The sequence below is a fragment of the Leuciscus leuciscus genome (genome assembly GCF_965113295.1).
Source record: "Leuciscus leuciscus genome assembly, chromosome: 20".
Lineage (NCBI taxonomy): Eukaryota > Metazoa > Chordata > Actinopteri > Cypriniformes > Leuciscidae > Leuciscus > Leuciscus leuciscus.
The window spans coordinates 36501933-36524119 of NC_138744.1; the positions used below are offsets into that span (position 1 = coordinate 36501933).

The following is a 22187-nucleotide window of genomic DNA, read 5'->3' on the forward strand; positions in this document are numbered from 1 at the left end:
GCTGTTGTGGTTTATATGTCCATTTATGTCAAGATTTGAGCTTGTTGTCTAACCTGTTGTGTGGGGAAATGATTAGGAAACACAGAGGTTTACTGGTAAACAAAGAGGAGCTGTGGACGCATGTGGGTTCTGCTGAATGAAGACATCAGGTAATCTCTCACAGTTCTCTTGTTTATCCTGTGGTGTACGATTAATAATCTGCATGCTCCGTGGAGAGAACTTGGCATCTCAACAGTAGTGTTGCTCTTCAAAAATTTAACTAAAAAAAATATTTTAAAATTAAGGACGGTCTTATACTCTAGGAGTTTCTTGCCCCTTAACCAATCCAAAACCAAAAATTTTTGTCTGGAGACTTTTGTCCACTGAAAGGATAATTTTGTATATCCATAGTCAGTGGTTCTCAATCTTTTTGGTTTCAAGGTCCCCCATTGTCCTCAACATATTCAAAGACTCCATAACTTTTTCAGTTGTTTGTGTTTTACTGGAAAATGGGTTTTAAAAACAAATGCAGTCAAAGATTCTATAAAATATTTTACAGCTAAGCACAGCTTAGGACGTGCTAAGCGATAGTGCTAAGCTAAGCGTGTATATATATATATATATATTCATAATTATTTATCATGTTAATTTTGATTTCATTTCATTTCCGTGATTTTTAGGTCTAGGAATCACACCAGTTTCTTAAACCAGTTGTAAAGGGAGTGAACAATAATAATAATAATAAAGAATTAGATTTTATTTTATGTTTATTTTGGCTTATATATACTGGTACTATTACTATATAATAGTACATATAAGCCAATGTTTATAGTGATATATGTGTGTATGTATAGTCCTGTATGTCAAATATGTATCAACATTTCTCTGTATGTAAAATATAGGCCTAGCCTATATGTAAACAAGCAACTATATATATATATATATATATATATATATATATATATATATATATATATATATACACACACATATATATATATATATATATATATATATATATATATATATATATATATATATATATATATATATATATATATTATTTTATTTTATTTAAAAAAAAATGTTGTTTGTAAGTACTAGTAATCATTACAAATTAGTGCAGGTATTTTTTTTTTGGGAGAGTTCATCAACAATTCTGTCATAATTTTCTCGACCTCATGATGTTGTTCTAAACCTGTAATGTATGTTTCTTTCTTTCTTCTGTGGAACACAAGGTGCTTTTATTATTTTATTATATTATTATTATTATGCAGAATAAGCCATTTTAGTAATTTTTTGTATTTGGGGGAGAATTATGCAATGAACGTGAAGATGGAGGCTGTCAGTCACTAACAATCTGCTTTACGTCTCTTTTGTTTTCCACGGAAGAAAGCACGTCGTACAGGTTTGAAAGGACAATTTGGTTTGAACTATCGCTTTAAAGCTTTAAACGCAGGACGCTAAGCCCCGCCCACTCATACACTTGTGTGACTGATGGAATGATTTCTCCAGGTAACTCACCTGGACGGAGGAGTTTTGGGAATTTCTCAGGGATGTGGAGTGACTTCACAGCTGTTCGTCAGTTTTCGAAGGAATATGACTTCATCATCAAAATTAAAACTCTGACCTACAGCTTTAGTTTGAGTTTGTCGACATGCAGACGCGGTTTAGTTTGATTTGTGTTCTTTTGTTCTTCATTGCAGGTAAGTCAAAATCAAATCTCATCATTTATACCAATAAATGAATATATTATTCATTTTATTGTAAGTGACAGTCTTTAACATAACTCAGACTGAGTAAAAAGCTTAATTCGTGTATTATTATCACGATATCAATACGCAGCAAACACATTTACGTTGTGACACATTGCATTTCTACTATGGCAACGTCATATAACAACGTAGAATTGTAAGATAATGGTCTTGTTTATGGATTGTGATAATATAACGGAAATTTAAAATTTATTTGGAAAATATCATATAGCCTACATAAAGCAAAATGTATGTTAATAAAGGCCTTCTGAAGTGATGCATTCGTGTAAGAAAAATATCCATATTTAAAACTTTATCGACTAAAATAACTAGCTTCCGGAAGACTTTTATTTACTCATTAAAGGGTTAGTTCACCCAAAAATGAAAATTCTTTATAAAGCGACGAGAATACTTTTTGTGCGCAAAAATAACGACTTTATTCCACTATTTATTTCCTTCTCTCTGGGCCTCGAGTATTTTCACGTAGTGTTTTAGCGCAGCGCGTCTGTGTTGCACGTCACCACGTAGGCTCACTATTGGCCGACGCTGGTCATGTGTGTGACGTGCAACACAGACGCGCTACGCTTAAACACTACGTGAAAAAACTCGAGGCCCAGAGAGAAGGAAATAAATAGTGGAATAAAGTCGTTATTTTAGTTTTTTTTGCGCACAAAAAGTATTCTCGTCGCTTTATAAACTTAAGATTGAGCCACTGTAGTCACTTGGACTATATTAACGATGTCTTTAATACATTTTCTGGGCCAGCAAGTTATAGTGTCTTAGAAGCCTATGGAGGAGTGAGACAGCTTTCAGATTTAATCAAAAATATCTTAATTTGTGTTCCGAAGATGAACGAAGGTCTTATGGGGTTGGAGCAACATGAGGGTGAGTAATTACTGACAGAATTTTCATTTTTGGGTGAACTAACCCTTTAAATATGGATATTTTTCTTACACAAACGCATCGCTTCACTTCAGAAGGCCCTTATTAACCCCGGCGACGCGTGGAGCACTTTAATCATTAATGGATGCGCTTTGATGGACTTCCAAAGACATACAGCCATTCACTGCCATTATAAAGCTTGGAAGAGCAAGGACATTTTTTAATATAACTCCGATTGTATTCGTCTGAAAGAAGAATGTCATATACACCTAGGATGGCTTCAGGGTGAGTAAGTCATGGGCTAATTTTCATTTTTGGGTGAACTAACCTGTTAAAGGCACACTATGAAGTTTCTGTTTTTCTCAAACAGCGCCCCCTAGAGTCGCAGTGGAGTACTTGTGTTTAACATTACTGTCGTAAATGGCACTCCCGCAGAGCCGTCTCTGCACTCGTCTGACCGCGCTTTCTTCGTTTTCTTCGTCAACTCTGCCATGATTCACGTCTGAAATGTGTGCTAGTGTCTTCCAGAGAGGTTGTTGATGTATGTGACATCGTGCCGTGAAGCAAGTCGTGATTCTCGCGAGATTTGTCAGGGGCGCTACCTCTCAAACCTGCATTGCTGGTTTTGCTAGTGGCGTCCCCCCCTGCTTTGCTATCGGGATGATTCGCCCTATTACAAGTTCGTTTACCATCGAAATGATTTCAAAGCTGTTATATTAAGGTACAAATCTTGCATAGTGTGTCTTTAAGCAATGGCCCTGAACGGTGGTTCGATGTCAACATTGTGACAACGCTGTAACAACCTTCACAACACAACGTAGTCATAGCAACCTTTTGGTCATGTTGTTAAAACGTTGTTAGAAGGTTGTACCAAAGTTCTGTGTTTGCTGGGATATAATCTCAGTGATTGCAACACAAAAAAACTGTTATGTGCATTTTCATCTACAATTACATATAAAGCCTTATGAAATCCTTGTGGTGTGGTATTATAATATTAGCAGTTTTTCAATCGTTTTTGACCTAAAAAAACTGTTGCCAGTCACTAACTTAGTGAACTTGGTCAGTAGTATTACTATAGGCTACATTAACTGCAGGGTCAGCCAATGATCAATTACATGCAAGTTATTTTACATTTTTGTTTAATTCATGTTTCAGTTTACTTCATTTTTGACAAAGTTCATGAATGCCACTCTCATATTTTTCTCTATAATCAAATCTTAATATAGTCATTTAGGTAATATCTAACATCTGGGTTTTGTTTAAAAGTACCAATTCAACGTTGTTGTCAAATTTACCCACTTTTTGAATCACATAAATAATCACATTGGGATGTAATGGTTAAGGTAATTTAATGTTGTAGATTCCAGGGCTAATCTGTACATTGAAGAAGCAAAATCTTAGATGTTTTTACTTGTACACTTGCAAACACCCACAACATGGCAGAGTTTTGCAAGAAGAATTATTGCTCTTTTTTTGTCCCCTAATACTATAGGTAACGTATGTTATCTGACTATCTCACCCACGGGACCCGTATCGGTTGAAGCTCTTGTGGGCACCAGTGTGACGCTCGGCGTGTCTCACACTGGTGTCTCTCGGCCTGAGGTCATGTGGTTTATGGGAGACCGTCTGATCGCCAGATGGACCGTTGGTGACGGCTCACTTTCAGGTGTTGCTTTAGACATTTTAAAACCAGAACAGGACGGATCCCTCACCTTTACAAATGTGTCCCTTAGTTATAACGGGACATACACTGTGGAAATGACTAAAATCGGGGAGGCAAAGGTCAGCGCTACATTTGACCTCTTTGTTTACGGTGAGTATGGAGAATATGGCTGAGAATACAGTATGTGTGTGTGGAAACATTATTTTTAGCGATAGACAGTTATTGATTGTTTATATTTGGCTGCATTGATCAATAACTGATTAACAAAACCTGCTGGTTTGAACGTGTAGCTACTAGCAGCCTTGTCAAATAGATTTAGCTTTTTATTTTTTGGGATAAGTATTTTGGGTAACACTTTATTACATGTGTTACATGTAATTACCATAGTAATAACAGTAAATAATGCATAATTACATGCAACTAACCCTCAACCAAATCCTACCCTAACCCTATGGTATTTACATGTAGTTGCTTAATATTACTCAGTACTTAAATACATAACTAAACTGTAACAATAACACCTTAAAATAAAGTGTAACCGTATTTTGTAAAGCGAGTGTTAAAAATTTAAATTTCAACCATTAAATTATATTTTTCATATACACTTTGTTCTTTAGATGCCATTTAAAAAAAAACAAATATTCATAATGTACGTTGTAATGCATTGTATATATTTTCATAAATAATTGTAACGAAAGTTAAAATGCATAATAATATGTGCAGATTCCTTGTTACATCTAAAATGTAACATTGGCCGATAAATCTAAAACCAAATTTTTAGATAATTTTTTAATTGAAGTCTCACCATTAAAAGCCATGTCTCAAGCACTTCCACATAAATCAAACAAAAAAAAGTACAGTAGCCTAGTTTGAACCAGTGTGAGTTTTAAAATAAATTTGACACTCCTATGGCGAACTTTCCTTAAAAAAACAAAAAATAAAATCGAATCATATTTCAAGCGATTCAAAGCATCATGGCGAACAGTGCTCATCTGAAGTGTCTCGGCTGAAGGAAATAATCCATTATTTATCGGCTTTAATACATCAGCCTAAATTTTCTTATCGAGCCGATTATAATGACATTTAAAAATGAACATATATCGGCCGATACCGATATGTTGGGCGATATATCTTGCATCCTTAATATATTCATGAATAAAATTAAAGCTGCAGTCCGTAGTTTTTCCTCTTTGTCGCCATCTCTTTTCGAAATCTGCAATTGCAGTTATTCGCGGAATTATCAACTGTACGTAGGTTGTGCCTCGGCACGGCACAGCGCGGATGAATTAATGTTTTGAGGAGAATATGTGGCTGTCAGTCGCCGCCGGTGTGGATCCTGGCATTCACAATCACAGATTCTACTTTTTGGAAGTATGACCAACATAAGAATTTTCACCGGAAAATGTCGTCTGAACAAGTAACATCCACTTTTGTTCTGAGCAACTAAGGGGAAGAAAGCATTGCAGTAAATCACGCCGATTAAATCTAACAATCGCTTATCATATCACGTCAAACCGTGCAAATTATACTTTGACCTCAAATTGTTAATGTTAACAATATCAACATTGCGTGACGACATTTAATGCCCTTCCGGTATTTATCCTTGTTTTCGCATGGCCCGGTTGCAGTCTCTTTTTTTCTCCGAAGTCTTTCGCGTTTGTTCGGGTGAATCTCCATTTGTCACTTTCTGGATCTGCCATCATATTGATAAGTTTAATTATATCAAGTGCTGTGAGAAAAGGCTATAAATCTCCACCTCCAGCATCCTCACACTCATAGCCGACTAGCCGAGACTCTTCTTTATGTGGACAGATGTGACGTAATGACGCAAAGACATGCTTGAATTTCCCGCGGAAATCCACCAGTACCACTGGATTTAAAAACATTATTACAAGCTTACCGTTTTGAATCGAGCTAAGGCAAGCGGATAGTTTTGAACATTGGCTGGTTATGTACATGCTCAATTTTATTTTGGATAATTTTAACCCAAAAAAGCTACGAACTGCAGCTTTAAGCAATAATTATTTTAAAGCACTTATATTGAGTAGGGCTGAACGATTAATCGCAACAAAACCGCACGCGATTTGCGATTATCTTATGCGCAGTTTGTCAGTGCAGTGCGGCTGATTGGTAGTAAATACTGCCCCATCTGAACACCAGAGGGCGCTCTCACGCAAACACGATAAATATGCCCCGCCTAGAAGTACAATGGCATCATTCCAGGAAATCCCTATCGCTGTGGCTGAATAAACAGAAGAGTGAAACGCTTTGATTAAACATGACTTATAAATACACGACTGCCTTATTCTGTGTAAGAAGGCACATCATCTCACAGAAGGAGGAGCTCAACTGTCGTTATGAAGTGAGTTTGGAGTAAATGCATGTTATTAAAGGGATAGTTCACCCAAAAATGAAAATTCTGTCATCATTTACTCACCCTCAAGTTGTTTCAAACCTGTATGAATTTCTTTTTTCTGCTGAACACAAAAGAAGATATTTTGAAAAATGTCTGTAACCAAACAGTTGATGGACCCCATTGACTTCCATAGTATTTTTTTTTTCCTACTATGGAAGTCAATGGGGTCCATCAACTGTTTGGTTACCGACATTTTTCAAAATATCTTCTTTTGTGTTCAGCAGAAAAAAGAAATTCATACAGGTTTGAAACAACTTGAGGATGAGTAAATGATGACAGAATTTTCATTTTTGGGTGAACTATCCCTTTAAATGTTGTCTGTTGTTGGACAAGAGGTTCATAAATGCTCCTCGTGTTTTGGAAAGATGTTTGACGCGTGTTGTTTTTTCAAATGCACGTTATAAGTGACTCAAAACAAATAAATGTTTGCGCAAAACAAATAATCGCAGCCTTTGCGATTTTAAAATCGCGATAAGCCATCTCGATTTAAGTGCGATTACATGGAAATTGCGATTAATCGTTGAGCCATTGCTTTTCCTAAAGACTGTCATTATTTACTAGTTTAGCTATTGTTCCTCGTCTCATGACGCATGTGTATAAGAGAATTTAATAAGTGTCTTTGCACCTTCAGCAGCAAAAACAGTGTTGGAGTTTGTAAGTGTGATTCATTTCCATGAGTCTCTTTCTCAATAGATCTCCTCATGAATGCATCCCTGCACACCGATTCAGATGATGACGCCGTTGAGGGTGAAGCGAAGTTCACCTTGTATTACAGCACATTGCGAGGGGAGGCCAAAGAGGCGAGGTGGTGTTTTAATGGGATCCAGGTAAAAAATGCATCCCGTTATTCCATCGCTGGAAAGAAACTCACAATTAACCAGCCCAGTAGGAGTGACGCGGGTCGCTACTCTGTATTACTGACCAACCCGTTCAGCAATGAGACGCTTCACAGGAACATCACGGTGCTGTGTGAGTATATATGGGAATGTGTATGACTCTCTAGGATCTTGTTACCTTAGGCAGAATGTCATTAAGATGCTTCTACTTTCCCAACAGTAGCCCGTTTCATTTCCTACATCTTATGTTCCCTCTTTTGCTGCCCTTAGATGGACCAGATAAGCCAGTTCTCAAGGTCAGTCCCACAAAAGCAGTCTTTGTTTCAGGAGAGTCTGTGTTCCTCTCCTGTCAGGCCGAGGGTGAACCGGCCCCCTCCACATCGTGGTTTTTCAATGGCGAGTCTATTGCAGCGTCTGGAACCGGAACAGTCCATCTCGCCAATCTTAAGACGAGTCAAAGTGGCGTTTACTCTTGCGTGATGGTCAACGCCAGAACTACGGCCACACTTCAGAGAAACCTCACTGTAATCATCTATGGTACGAGTTTGCAGTTCAGATTTAATATGGGCAAAATATGGGAATACTATTAAATATTATATTCGGATGGCTTGATATTTTTTCTGCTGACGGTGTTTCAGGCAAGAAAACATCCAAAAGACACATTTAAGTGTTTATTTTATTTTATTTTATTACATTTTACAACTTTATCTTTAAAGGCTGTGAGTTTTTTTTTCATCTCCACGTCAGCTGCACTTACATACACAAGACTTTACAGTTTTATTCATATCTATATTCTGAAGGTACAGTTTGTTCATATATCATTCGTCTTTTATATACAATTTCAATAATAAAAACATTGTGAAAGTGTTTTTTTTTTTTTTTCTGGCTGTTGACAGGTACTTTTTTAGGCTATTTATTGGGTGATGAAAAGAGATCCAAAATCCTCTCTCTAAAAACCTTTTTTATCAACAAAATGCCTGTAAAAATCAGTGTTGGCGAGTATATAAAACGGTGTCAATCACCAATGCAAAATTGTGAGAACATGGACGTGAACGACGCCAATTTCAAGTCTTGCCAATTTAAATATGCAAGCTCAAAAAGATGCGAAAGTATGGAAGCTTGTTTCCGCCACAAAATAAAACATTTTAAAAGATAATTGCGACTTTTTATCTCACAATTGCGAGTTTACATCTCGCAATTCTGACTTTATTTCTCAGAATTGCGAGATATAAAGTCAGAATTGCGTGAAATAAAGTTGCAATTTTGTGTTATAAAGTCAGAATTACGAGATATAAAGTCAGAATTGCGTGAAATAAAGTTGCAATTGTGTGTTATAAAGTCAGAATTACGAGATATAAAGTCAGAATTGCGAGATATAAAGTCAGAATTGCATGAAATAAAGTCGCAATTGTGTGTTATAAAGTCAGAATTGCGAGATATAAAGTCAGAATTGCGTGAAATAAAGTCGCAATTGTGTGTTATAAAGTCCGAATTGCGAGATAAAGTCAGAATTGCGTGAAATAAAGTCGCAATTGCGTCTTTATATAACGCAATTCTGACTTTATAACACATAATTGCGAGTTTATATCTCGTAATTCTGACATCTTTTCTCAGAATTGTGAGATAAAGGCCTAAAGTCCAATTCTAAGGAAAAAAAAGACGGACTTTTTTATTTTATTTTTTTACCTCAGAATAGTTTATATCTCGCAATTCTGACTTTATAACACGCAATTGTGACTTTATATCATGCAATTCTGACTTTATATCTCTCAATTACGACTTTATTTCTCAGAATTACGACTTTACATCTCGCAATTGCGACTTGATTTCTCAGAATTGCGACTTTACGTCTCGCAATTGCGACTTGATTTCTCAGAATTGCGACTTTACGTCTCGCAATTGCGACTTTATTTCTCAGAATTACGACTTTATATCTTGCAATTGTGACTTTATTTCTCACAATTCTGACTTTATTTCTCAGAATTGCGACTTTATTTCTCACAATTCTGACTTCATATCTCGCAATTCGGAGAAAAAAAGTCACAATTCTGAATTGATATATTGCAATTGTGAGAAAAAAAGTCAGAATTGTGAGATAAAAAGTCGCAATTATTATTATTTATTTATTATTCAGTGGCGGAAACAAGCTTCCATAGGGGACTTGCGTCTCTGACGGCGAGAAAATACTAAGCTCTCTTTTTCTTGCGCTTGAACAGACATATTCAAACAAAATTATGTAAAAATGCCTGTCTTGGCAAGTATCCTTGTAAACATAGTCAGTTATGTCTTAACTGAACGTAAAAAGTTGAGAAATAAAACGCATATGTAACAGTATTAGACTGTGGCTGTCAAATGCAGCTTTGCGGAGTTCAACAGCTCTGGCCGTGATATAAACTAAAGGCTATTGGCTGTTTTTAAAAAGGGGAAGAGCTACTCGATATGCCCCGTCCTCTCTTCCTGTGTCAGTGGAAATTACGTCAACAATGAATAATGATGCAAGTTTTAAGGCACTTCAATGGGATTTTAATTTTAATCAAACAACAAAAGACAAATAACTACTTATTGCTCTTGACTGAATAACTTTTGTAACTTTAATAAGGATTAATCTATGTTTCATGGCTGGTAAAAAAAAAAAAAATATGGCTGGTGTGACAATAAGTAAGACCTGGTCAAGTTATGGCTTGGAGAGATGCCTTCTACTTTACATTTGGAACAAATCAGATACTGTTTGAAGGGAAAATTTGAGCAGTTTGACAAAATCTGGCACCCTTTTAGCTGTTATCTAGATGGAAACCATGTGTATTAATGCATCTTTTTGTTAATGTAATGTTTTAACATTCCTTCATCATACCTTTTCAAGTCAATGCATACAGGTCGGGTATGGGATGGTTTGTTTATATTCTTTTTTATATATATTTTTAGTATTATTATTGGTAAAGAGACAACTGTAAGATTGTAAAAAAAAAAAATTAATTGTCATCCAATAAAACTTGACAAAAAAGTAAGACCTGTGTGAAAGGGATAGACTTACAGCCTCGTTTCCATTCCTGTCAAAAATTAAATTTGGCGTTACCTTGGCTAAAGTCTTTTAGGCAAGTAATTTAAAGTTAAACCAGTCTGTTGATATGTTAGTCAATACAGATATGCTCTTATCAACTCTGCTTTTCATCCCGGCAGAGGCTCCCAGTGGCGGGCCGTCGTGTTCGGTTCAGACAGTGGATGGAGCATTGCTGCAGTTCCTCTGTCTGTGGCCAGGAGGCGCTCCAGAAGCACAGGTGTCTTTTCCCGGCCTGAGCCACAATGCCAGTGGATACGGCAATTACAGCATCACTATAAATGACACTCGGAGATTACATGGACAAGAAATCATCTGTAAAGCTGACCATCCTCTGAATCAGACACAGTGCAGTGTCATTCCCCGTAAGTCATGCTCTGTTTCTCACTTACATATCAAATATCTAGTGGTGCAAATCAACTCTACTGGGAATTTTCTTGTATTTTTAGAAGTTATTTTATGGTGAATATTATTTATAAATAAATAACTAATAGCCATCATAACTTCTAATATTTTAAGGAAATTCTAGAGATATGAAGCAGAATTCATTTGTTACAAAATAATTAATATTGCAGATTTAGATGTGATGAATTGAGTTGTAGAAATCACTCTTTTACTCTTGCTATTAAACATTGTGTTCTGCCTATATAGGCAGCATCTGAACTGAAATGTAACCTAATAAGTGATCGATTTTCCATATTTCATTAAAATAGTGCACAGAAAAATTTATTCAGTTTTAATAATGACAAACAAAAATGGCAAAAAAAAAAAAAAAAAAAAGTTTTGTTGAAGTGTGTTACTAAGCTACGCAATACCCTAATAAGAAAAAAAATACATTGCACACACTTATTGGGTTACAATTGTGAAAATTTAACAAAAAAATTTCAATGCATTTTTATTTTGAATTAATTAAATGTATAATTAACATTTCTCTTGCTTCATCCACTTTGGAGGCCCAAACCTGCAGAAATTATAAATAAATAAATATGATATATTACTTTATATATATATATATATATATATGTATATGCGCATTTGTTTATTAATCCACCATCTATATAGAGTGCTCCAAATTGTTTGTTTGTTTCATTTAAATTAGGAAGCTTTATAAAACTGTAAGGCATTGGAACGAAGCCTGTAAGTCATGAAATGATGTTGCAGGGGCTCCTGTGGATTTTCTGCCTGTAATTATAACCAGTGTGAGTGAAGATGAGCGGACGAGGGTTGTGATCCACTGCTCAGCTGAAGCCACACCTCAAGCCCTTGTGCTCTGGATCAAGAATGGAGACCGCTTGCAAACTGGCTCCAAATACCAGATCAGTGCAAACACAACTCAGCTGTTTATTCACGACTTCAATGCCACTTCTTCAGACCTGGACACCTACACATGCACTGCCATCAACCCTCTCGGAAACACAACCGTGGACACGACGCTGCTCGGTATGGATTTATCATTAGCAATAATGGGTTGTTTGAGCTTTCAGATATGTCTATACCACTTAAAAACTTGATCAAATGCATTGTGAACTTTAGGCCAATATAGAATCAGTCAGAAACAAAATATATTGACCGTGCAATTTAGAAGTTTGAGGCCAGTACGTTTTTAATTATTTTTTAAGAAATGAAAACTTTTTTCAGCAGGGATGCATTAAATTGATCAAAAATCACAGTTTCCACAAAAATATTAAGAACTGTTTTCAACACTGATATCGAGCAGCAAATCATCATATTAGAGTGATTTGTGAAGGATCATGTGACACTGAAGACTGGAGTAATGATGCTGAAAATTCAGCTTTGATCACAGGAATAAATTACATTTTAAAATAAACATCAATCAGCTATTTTAAATTGCAATAATATTTCACAATATTACACTTGATTTGAAGGTGCCCTTGTTACAGTGTAATTATATTATTAAGTCTGAGTAATAGTAATTAACAACGTACTTACTATAGGGTTAGGGTTTGGTTTAGGTTAGTTGCATGTAATTGTGCATAATTTACTGTTAATACTACAGAAAGTTAATGTAACGTAACAAGGACACTAATATTAAGTGTATTTAATTACTGTATTTTCAATCAAATAAATGTAGCCTTGGAGAATAAAAGAGACTTCGGAGCTTCCCAAACTTTTGAACACTAGTGCATGTCTTTGAATTCTATTCATTTTATTCTGTTCATCCACAGTAAATATTGATAGATTTGATTCTTCTCAAAACATGCAATTTCAATCTTTTTTAAGGCCCTCAAATCTCGAATTCAAGTGTTTTCCTGAGTGATGATCAAACAGAAGTAACTCTAACATGGCATGTTCCTCTCACCTCTGTTATTACAGGTACATGCAAATATTCACAGGTTGCATCCATTCTAGCTTTGTTTTAATATTAATTAACATGTCGTTTGCATTTCAGTGCGTATTAAAAGGTTCATTGTACTTTTAAAGGCTTTGATATCCAGATGAAGGGCCCAGAGCTCTCAAGCCCGTCTCAACCCAAACGCAACATCATGACAGACTTCCACACCATCCGACCGATGCCGGCCTCGGCTAGAAACACAACCGTCTCTGGAATCGACCCAAAATCCCCTTACTACTTCAGGATCATCCCTAAAGCAGGCAGAACCGCAGGAGAACCGTCAGAGCTGCATCGGATTGGACCAGGTGACATGAATCACAAACTGAATACGCTTTAAAGAGCCTATAAGCAGGAATGAATTACATTTTCATTGAGCTTTAGAGATAAAAGAGCTTTATATACTATGGAAAAGGCATATTTCGGCACTGATTGTTTTATCTGTCACTGTTGGATGCAGCTTTTTGAAAAGGCTGTTATTGAAAAATAGAGCCGTTAAAAATATATATAGGTCCTAAAGCAAACTTGTGTGTTTTTGCCCAGCTAAACCTTTTTGCATTGAGGCCATTAAGTCGGAGGCGATAATACAGAAAAAACAGCTGTTTAATTTAAGCATCAGAGAGAGAGTGAAATAAAAAGGCCATGAAAAATCAATTATAACTATTTGGACACAGAAACACATTTATAAGTAGAACTTATACTAGTCGGTTGGATTTTTTTATGTTTTTGAAAGAAGTCTTATGCTCAGCAAGGCTGCATTTATTTGATCATAAATACAGTATAAACTGTGAAATATTGTTACAATTTTAAATAGATGTTTTCTATGTGAATATAGTGAAATGTAATTTATTCCTGTGATCACACTTGTCATCCAACAAGCTTTTCGAACCTTTTCAGTTTGGGTTTAGAATGGGACACAGTACAGAGACGGCTTTGGGTCGTGTTATGAATGACCAGCTTGTGTCAGCTGACTCTGGAGCCTCTACCATCTTGGTCTTGTTAGATCTCAGTGCACCCTTTGACACAGTGTGCCGTTCTATCCTGCTAAATAGGCTGGAGAGTCTTACCTCACTGATCATTTCCAGTTTGTTGTCTTGGGAAACAACAAATCTGAAATTGGACAACTCCGCCATGGTGTTCCTCAGGGATCTGTCCTGGGTCCCACATTGTTTAGTGTTTATTTGCGTCCTTTGGGGCAAATAATTAGGAAATATGGTTTTGGGTATCACTTTTATGCTGATGATACTCAAATTGATACTCAAATTTACATTTGTTGTTGTTGTTTTATTGATGTTGTTGTGTTGTTGTTGTTGTGTTGTTGTTGTTGTTATTGTTGATGTTGTTGTTGTTGTTGTTGTTGTTGTGTTGTTGTTGTTGTTGTTGTTGTTGTTGTTGTTGTTGTTGTTGTTGTTGTTGTTGTTGTTGATGATGGTGTTGTTGTTGTGGTGTTGATGTTGAATTGAGTTGTTGTTGATGTTGATGGTTATTGATGTGTTGTTGTTGATGATGTTGTTGATGTTGTTGTGGTGTTGTTGTTGTTGTGGTGTTGTTGTTGTTGTTGTTGTTGTTGTTGATGGTGTTGTTGTGTTGTTGTTGTTGTTGTTGTTGTGGTGTTGATGTTGAATTGAGTTGTTGTTGATGTTGATGGTTGTTGATGTGTTGTTGATGATGTTGTTGGTTGTTGTTGTGTTGTTGTGTTGTTGTTGTTGTTGATGATGTTGTTGGTTGTTGTTGTGTTGTTGTTGATTATGTTGTTGTGTTGTTGTCATTGTGTTGTTGATGTTGATGTTGTTGTGTTGTTGTTGATGATGTTGTTGTGTTGTCAGCTGCTGGACTCAGTGGAGCCTCCATCGCTGGTTTTGCTGCTGGAATCCCCTGTGCTGTTCTCCTCCTCCTCATTCTGCTGGGCTTCATCTACTGTGGGACTCGTGGTGAGCGATGCTTCCTCAACTCTCTGTTGCTCAACTGATAGTACATGGTGCCTGCAACATCAAGGTCATGGGTTTAATTCCCAGGTAACACATACTGGCAAAATGCATGCCTTGAATGCGCCTCCCAAATGCATAAATATAACAAATCAGCCAATACTAATAATAATAATAATAATGAAACATTTCTATTTGAATTATATATATTTTTTGTAAATATCGAGTGTTACCATTTAAGTTAATGTTTAATAAGTGTGTGTTGCATTTTTACAGTGGCTTCAAATGCATCTCATAGGATCTGAACTAATACATGAATCTGTTCACTGACTCTTTTCCCCAGCAGAGCGAAGCCCCAGGTATCCTGTATCAAGAGCAGTGGAGAAGGTAAGAGAGACCATTCTTATGTGATAGTGAGACTGTTCTTCACCTTCTCTTATAGGGGTTTCCACAAGTATGGTATGATTAAAACTAAATGATAAAGTTTGCAGAAAGTTATCCTCACACCACGCACTAGCATACCTCAATATTTCAAAGACTAAGGAACTGGGGGCATATTCACAAAGAATTTTAAGGCTAAAAGTAGCTCCTAACTGGCGAATTTAGGAGCAACTCCTAAAAATAATGGGCGTGTCACTCGTAACTTTAGGACTCCTAATTTTTTTGACTAAGAGTAATTCACGAAGCATTTTAGCCCTAAAAGTAGCACCTAAGCCTGGGACAGCTTAAAAGAAGTCGAGAGGACTCCTAACTCACTAAGACCTATTCACAAACCGATTTTTGTGGCATTTCACGTTGCAATGTTTTGAAATGCGTATGCGGCGGCTACAGGAGCTTCCCATCGCGAGGTAACAATTTTGCATTGTAGGCATAACTAGGGATGCAATAATGCCACCAACAACAACCAAAACTAGGCTACTCATTGCATGTAAACTAATTGTAACGTTTCATTGTGAATCAAATTAAAATGTTCTTCTCTTTGCAAACGTAGGCAGAGGCATATAGTGACAGATTAATTCAATAATGTTGCAAAGATATTGCATCAATCCATATGTTTCATTAGGCTACTAGGCTATTTGTTTTGCCTTACTCTTTATTCATTTAGGCTATTTATTCAGTTATTCATCATCTTCCGTCCTTCGCACTACTTGTGTAGCGCACGCATTCTCAGACCTGTCACCTGTCACTCATCATCGTAGGGGAGGTGTTTGGAATCATTCCCGCGTTACAATCATCAGCCAATCAAGGTGGTCACTTCAGTCAAGCTCGTGCATGAGTAATGACGTCATCCATAGCAACGAAGACTCACTCTTAGTTTAGGAGTTGTAATTTTTCTTTACTAAGAGTAGGTCTGAAAGGCGTTGTGAAATAACTTTTAAGAGAAAACTCCTAGCTAAAATCTTTTAGTGCGATTTAGGAGTACTCCTAGTGGTAAGATAAAATGCTTTGTGAATACGGCCCCTGGTTTTTAGCTCCCCCAAAACACAGATCCATGCTTCTACTGTTGCATTACCATTAAAGGGGTTGTATAATGCCCTTTTCATAAGATGTAAAATAAATCTCTGATGTCCCCAGAGTGTGTTTGTGAAGTTTTAGCTAAAAATACCCCACAGATGTTTTTGTATAGCTTGTTAAAGTTGTCACTTTTTGAGGGTAAGCAAAACCGTTTTTGTGTCTGTCTGTGCCTTTAAATGCAAATGAGCTGCTGCTCCCGGCACAGGCTTGCACTCACACAGAAATGCACTGAAAATTTCTAAAATTTTTTGCCTTTTATGTTCAAACTGGAGTCAGACAATGATGGAGAGACTCAAGAAGAAGTGACAACATGTAGAAACAACAGGACATTTCTGAATGGTTATTTGATGAATTTATGTAGCTTATGTGTAGTTATCTTCTAGTCATTGATTAGCATATTCTGTCATGATAATCTATAAATCGTGTTCAGGGGGCGGGGTTTATGTCAATTTTAGGGGTGGGGGTTGTGTACATTTTAGGGTTAGTGATGTCACTAACACGGGAGGAATGTGGTGTAGTTTCTACCAGCCGTTTGTTGTAGTCCTTAAAAAACAATTTCTTTAAAAGAAAATATCTCCCTTTGCTTTGAACTTTGAGCGTTGTAACTTTGCAGATGTTGTTTATGCTCAAACAGCAACATCACACACTAACTAAAGTTAGAAAAGTGAAATCATAATCAACCATCCCTTTAACAGAGAGATAGTTGAAAGTATTTGAAATATATCGGCATTACTTTGGATATATGGAAATATGCTAATACGGGAAATATGCTAATACTGGAAATATGCTAACACAGGACAGTCCATCAGCGGTCGTGGGCGCAGCATGAGCAATTTAACATCACATTGCTCAGAAAATCCAAATGGCTGGATTATTGACAGTGTTTACACTTTTTGAGGATTAAAGTGTGAATGGATTTTTTCATTGTACGGTGGTTGTGTCCACACACTGCAAAGACACATTTATATGCAAAAACCATGGAAAAGTGAATTTTGCATCCGATGACCCCTTTGAGTGTCTTCCTCCTCTCTTCAGGTTGTGGTCTGTCGATCTACTCTGAAGCCTGAGAATCTGCTGCGAGGACGACTGAAGCCTCCTCCTGAGTACACACTCCAGCAGGTACAGTACCTGTCCATCACAATCACTGAACCTGACGCCTCTTTAGTGTTCACTGACTGTTTGTCCTGTGTTTTTCCACATGGTTCAGCCTGAGCGATCGGGTCCTTTGCCTTCGGTGAACCCATGCATGAGAATGGCCACCACAGTGTGAATCTGAGTGAGTTCACCCATAACCTATAGTCTTATCGCACATCCGGATTTTGCCGAGTAAACATGTTCCTGGGTCAACATATTCTGTTGGTACTGGAACAACATTCCGGTCTGAAAATTGTATCCTGACCATATCCCTACCCCTAAACCTAACCCTACCCGTGAGCTATCCCGGTAACACTTTTTTTTACAGTGTCCTTGTTACATATGTTACATACTGTTACAATAACAGTAAATTATGCATAATTAGATGCAACTAACCCTCAACCAAATCCTTATCCTGCCCTAACCCTATTGTAAGTATACGTCGTTGCTTAATATTACTGATACATAATACACTCACCTAAAGGATTATTAGGAACACCATACTAATACTGTGTTTGACCCCCTTTCGCCTTCAGAACTGCCTTAATTCTACGTGGCATTGATTCAACAAGGTGCTGAAAGCATTCTTTAGAAATGTTGGCCCATATTGATAGGATAGCATCTTGCAGTTGATGGAGATTTGTGGGATGCACATCCAGGGCACGAAGCTCCCGTTCCACCAAATCCCAAAGATGCTCTATTGGGTTGAGATCTGGTGAATGTGGGGGCCATTTTAGTACAGTGAACTCATTGTCATGTTCAAGAAACCAATTTGAAATGATTCGAGCTTTGTGACATGGTGCATTATCCTGCTGGAAGTAGCCATCAGAGGATGGGTAAATGGTGGTCATAAAGGGATGGACATGGTCAGAAACAATGCTCAGGTAGGCCGTGGCATTTAAACGATGCCCAATTGGCACTAAGGGGCCTAAAGTGTGCCAAGAAAACATCCCCCACACCATTACACCACCACCACCAGCCTGCACAGTGGTAACAAGGCATGATGGATCCATGTTCTCATTCTGTTTACGCCAAATTCTGACTCTACCATCTGAATGTCTCAACAGAAATCGAGACTCATCAGACCAGGCAACATTTTTCCAGTCTTCAACTGTCCAATTTTGGTGAGCTCGTGCAAATTGTAGCCTCTTTTTCCTATTTGTAGTGGAGATGAGTGGTACCCGGTGGGGTCTTCTGCTGTTGTAGCCCATCCGCCTCAAGGTTGTGCGTGTTGTGGCTTCACAAATGCTTTGCTGCATACCTCGGTTGTAACGAGTGGTTATTTCAGTCAAAGTTGCTCTTCTATCAGCTTGAATCAGTCGGCCCATTCTCCTCTGACCTCTAGCATCAACAAGGCATTTTCGCCCACAGGACTGCCACATACTGGATGTTTTTCCCTTTTCACTCCATTCTCTGTAAACCCTAGAAATGGTTGTGCGTGAAAATCCCAGTAACTGAGCAGATTGTGAAATACTCAGACCGGCCCGTCTGGCACCAACAACCATGCCACGCTCAAAATTGCTTAAATCACCTTTCTTTCCCATTCTGACATTCAGTTTGGAGTTCAGGAGATTGTCTTGACCAGGACCACACCCCTAAATGCATTAAAGCGACTGCCATGTGATTGGTTGATTAGATAATTGCATTGAGAAATTGAACAGGTGTTCCTAATAATCCTTTAGGTGAGTGTATAATTATACTGTAACAATGACACTTTAAAATAGTGTAACCGCTACCGCTGATTCAAATCAGAGGGAAATGATAGGTTAATAACACTGATGTAGAAGCACCTAACCCTGATTGTAACACTGTGTCCTAACCAGACGCGATAAGATTCCAGCGATAAATAATTTGACTGTCCACACTAGACGCGACTTCGAGATGCGTCAAAATCAATCAAAACCCCCAGCCAATCAGAACAGCGTGTGGGCGGAGTCAGCCAATCAGAACAGCATGTGGGCGGAGTCTCGCGGCACCAGAGAGTAATCGCGACGGCACTCGCAAGAAAATGGATAAGTAGCAACATAATCAAATTCACAAATATTACACCATTTAAACATTATTAAAAATACATAGGCTACTGAGTAAAACAATCTTTGTTAAAGAATACACTTGTTTGTTCACAGTTTGAACGTTCGTGTTTCCATTTGTTTAATTTCAAGATCTGAGGTGAATTATCCATTGTTGCTTTTACAGCTACAAAGCTGGAGCACTAAATCATATTCAAAGTCACATTACACGCTTTAAACATTAAATAAAGCACATAAACAGTACCTGAGATTATCACTGCCACACTTTGTGTTTGTTGTTCCAGCGCGACGTCGCAGAAAAATAGAAACCGTTTCTAAAATAGAATTGTCGCGTGTCGCCGTCGCGGCTGGTTAGGACAAACACTCTGATAAACATGGAGAATATGTTTTTATCGCGTGTTGCGGCGCCGCGTCACATGTAGTTAGGACACAGTGTAAGCCTAAACTTTAAACTGTAAACTTTTCCCTCAAATCTGATTGGTTGATTGGAATGTTGATCCAGGAACATGTTGCATTTGGTGAAATCAGTTTCTGAAGTCTTATCGGTAACACTTTACTTAAAGGAGTCATGACATGGATTCTCTTTTATTATTTTAACATGTTCCTTGAGGTTCACTTATAATGTTAAAGTTTTTTTGCACAAAAAAATAATTATATGTGAAAAACGCTTATTTTCAACCCTCTCTCTGAAATGATCCGCTCCTTTAAGGTTCGTCAGTAAACGCACACTGTTGCGATTGGCTAACGTCATCGCATAGGAAATAGTATCAACGCCCACTCGCTATTGCACGTGTTTTGAAAACATTATCCAATACAGTTGCTTCACCATCTGTCATCTGAAACATAAAAGTTTCTTTGCGAACTCTCCATTACACTGTGCCTCTCTGACAAAATAAAATGCTCAGAACAAACATATAATCCTCTGATGCCATCCATCATGGCATTAAAATAAACCTTCCACTTTCCGTTAAGCGACTGAATGCCAGTGGGCGGGGCCTATGATGTGATGATGTATAACTATTGGTCAATTTCTTGCTCTGGAGGCGGGCGTATGCAAATGTTTTCGCCCATGTGACGTCACAAATCCCACAATATCCAAATGAGTTGTTTTTGGAGCTTGATTGAATAAATGCTTTGTTTATAATTAGGAGGACATTTTAAACTATGAAACTTGCAGGATGTTTTATTGGTACAAAGACCTATTATATGTCAAAAGATCAAAGCAAATTGGATTTTTCATGTCATGACCCTTTTAAAGCCTATATATATATGATGCATTATGAATGTATTTTTAATTCATTAATTATGCCTTGTAATGCACCGTATAATGCATTGTATGATCTATATTAATAATTGTAACCACACCGTTATAATACATTATATTATCTCTTCACTGTTACTCCTTTAGAAAGTATAATTTATTACAACAATGCATGACAAACAACCAATTTCAGATGTAACAAGGAATCTGCGAACATTGTGATGCATTTTAAATTTGGTTACAATTATTTATGAAAAGACATAATGCATTATAATGTCGTTATGAATATCTTTATAATGTATTATACGTAAAGTGTCATCTTATGTAATACATTTATTAATGTGTTGCAGGCCAGATTTGAACAAGCATCCCCCACATGAGCATCTCAGCTGCTGCTGCAAAAATGGATTTGCTCTTTAATTCTAACTGTATTTTAATTGCACCTCATTAGTATGTGAGCAATATATCAAAATTACAATGTTTCAGTAATTTATTCTGAAATAAGAAGTATTAAAAAAAACTTGTATTTAGCAAGGATGCATTAAATTGACCAAAAATCACTGTAAAGACATTTATAATGTTAATTTTAAATAAATACTGTTCTTTTGAACTTTGTTTCTCGAGCATCAAATCCTCATATTAGAATGATTTGTGAAGGATCATGTGACACTGAAGACTGGAGTAATGATGCTGAAAATTCAGCTTTGAACACAGGAATAAATTACATTTAACACTAATATTCACATAGAAAACAGCTATTTGAAATTGTAATAATATTTCACAATATTACAGTTTTTTCTGTATTTTTCATCGAATAAATGACTTTTTTCAAATAACAGAAAAAAATTGTAATACGTGATGTGACACAATCACAGCCAATAAGAACATTTTTATTTTATTTTGAGACTTTTGCGAAAGTCTCCTGTTTCTCCTGAAAAAGACTCAGAATCTCAAAATTGTCTCAAACTTTGCTCAAATTTGTCAAGATGCCAAAGTCTGCGATGAAAACTCTGAGATCTCAATATAAACTCAAACATTTCTCATCAAATGACTGGAGTTGCTGTTTGCATATGGACTTAATTGTATCTATTTTTATTTCTCCTTGGGTATTTTTTAGGAAAGACTTCTCTTTCCTTCTATTCAAATTTCTTTCCTATTTCCAAACTTTCCTCCGTACAAACTTATTTTCTTCTGAACGATGAGACAAAAATAATATGCTGCACTCAAAAAAAAAAAAAAACGTTTTCCTGTACGAATATCTAAAAACTCTTAAATCAAGATACATTTACTAGAAGGAAAATGACTGAAGATATTAAGTTTCGTTTTCTGAACAATTGATCAAAATGAAGGGAGTTTGTGCTTAAAATAAGAACAAATATCTGCTAAT

At 36.8% G+C, this 22187-nt stretch overlaps 1 protein-coding gene across 4 annotated transcripts; it reads left to right on the plus strand.

The window, feature by feature from the left end:
- The first annotated feature begins 1457 nt into the window (after nt 1-1457).
- Nucleotides 1458-21787, plus strand: vsig10l (V-set and immunoglobulin domain containing 10 like). Of its 4 annotated transcripts, none has more exons than XM_082150093.1 (13): nt 1458-1685; nt 4108-4428; nt 7388-7663; nt 7801-8067; nt 10708-10950; nt 11747-12025; nt 12827-12919; nt 13028-13243; nt 14762-14866; nt 15204-15247; nt 17411-17494; nt 17583-17651; nt 21151-21787. In XM_082150093.1, the coding sequence occupies exons 1-12, from the start codon at nt 1637-1639 to the stop codon at nt 17643-17645; spliced, it is 2040 nt and encodes a 679-aa protein (XP_082006219.1). In that variant the 5' UTR covers nt 1458-1636; the 3' UTR covers nt 17646-17651; nt 21151-21787. The 4 variants fall into 4 exon arrangements, 2 of the variants coding, with proteins under 2 accessions (XP_082006219.1, XP_082006220.1); XM_082150094.1 differs by having other exon boundaries at nt 1459-1685; nt 15207-15247; XR_014200694.1 differs by lacking the exons at nt 17583-17651; nt 21151-21787 and having other exon boundaries at nt 14762-14950.
- Nucleotides 21788-22187: the final 400 nt, after the last annotated feature.

What these genes read in the sequence shown, in the direction of transcription:
- vsig10l (XM_082150093.1), top strand. Translation starts at nt 1,637, where the DNA reads ATGCAGACGCGGTTTAGTTTGATTTGTGTTCTTTTGTTCTTCATTGCA. An exon ending in TCTTTTGTTCTTCATTGCAG is followed by an intron (nt 1,686 to 4,107) that starts GTAAGTCAAAAT and finishes CTAATACTATAG; the next exon opens with GTAACGTATGTTATCTGACT. An exon ending in ATTTGACCTCTTTGTTTACG is followed by an intron (nt 4,429 to 7,387) that starts GTGAGTATGGAG and finishes CTTTCTCAATAG; the next exon opens with ATCTCCTCATGAATGCATCC.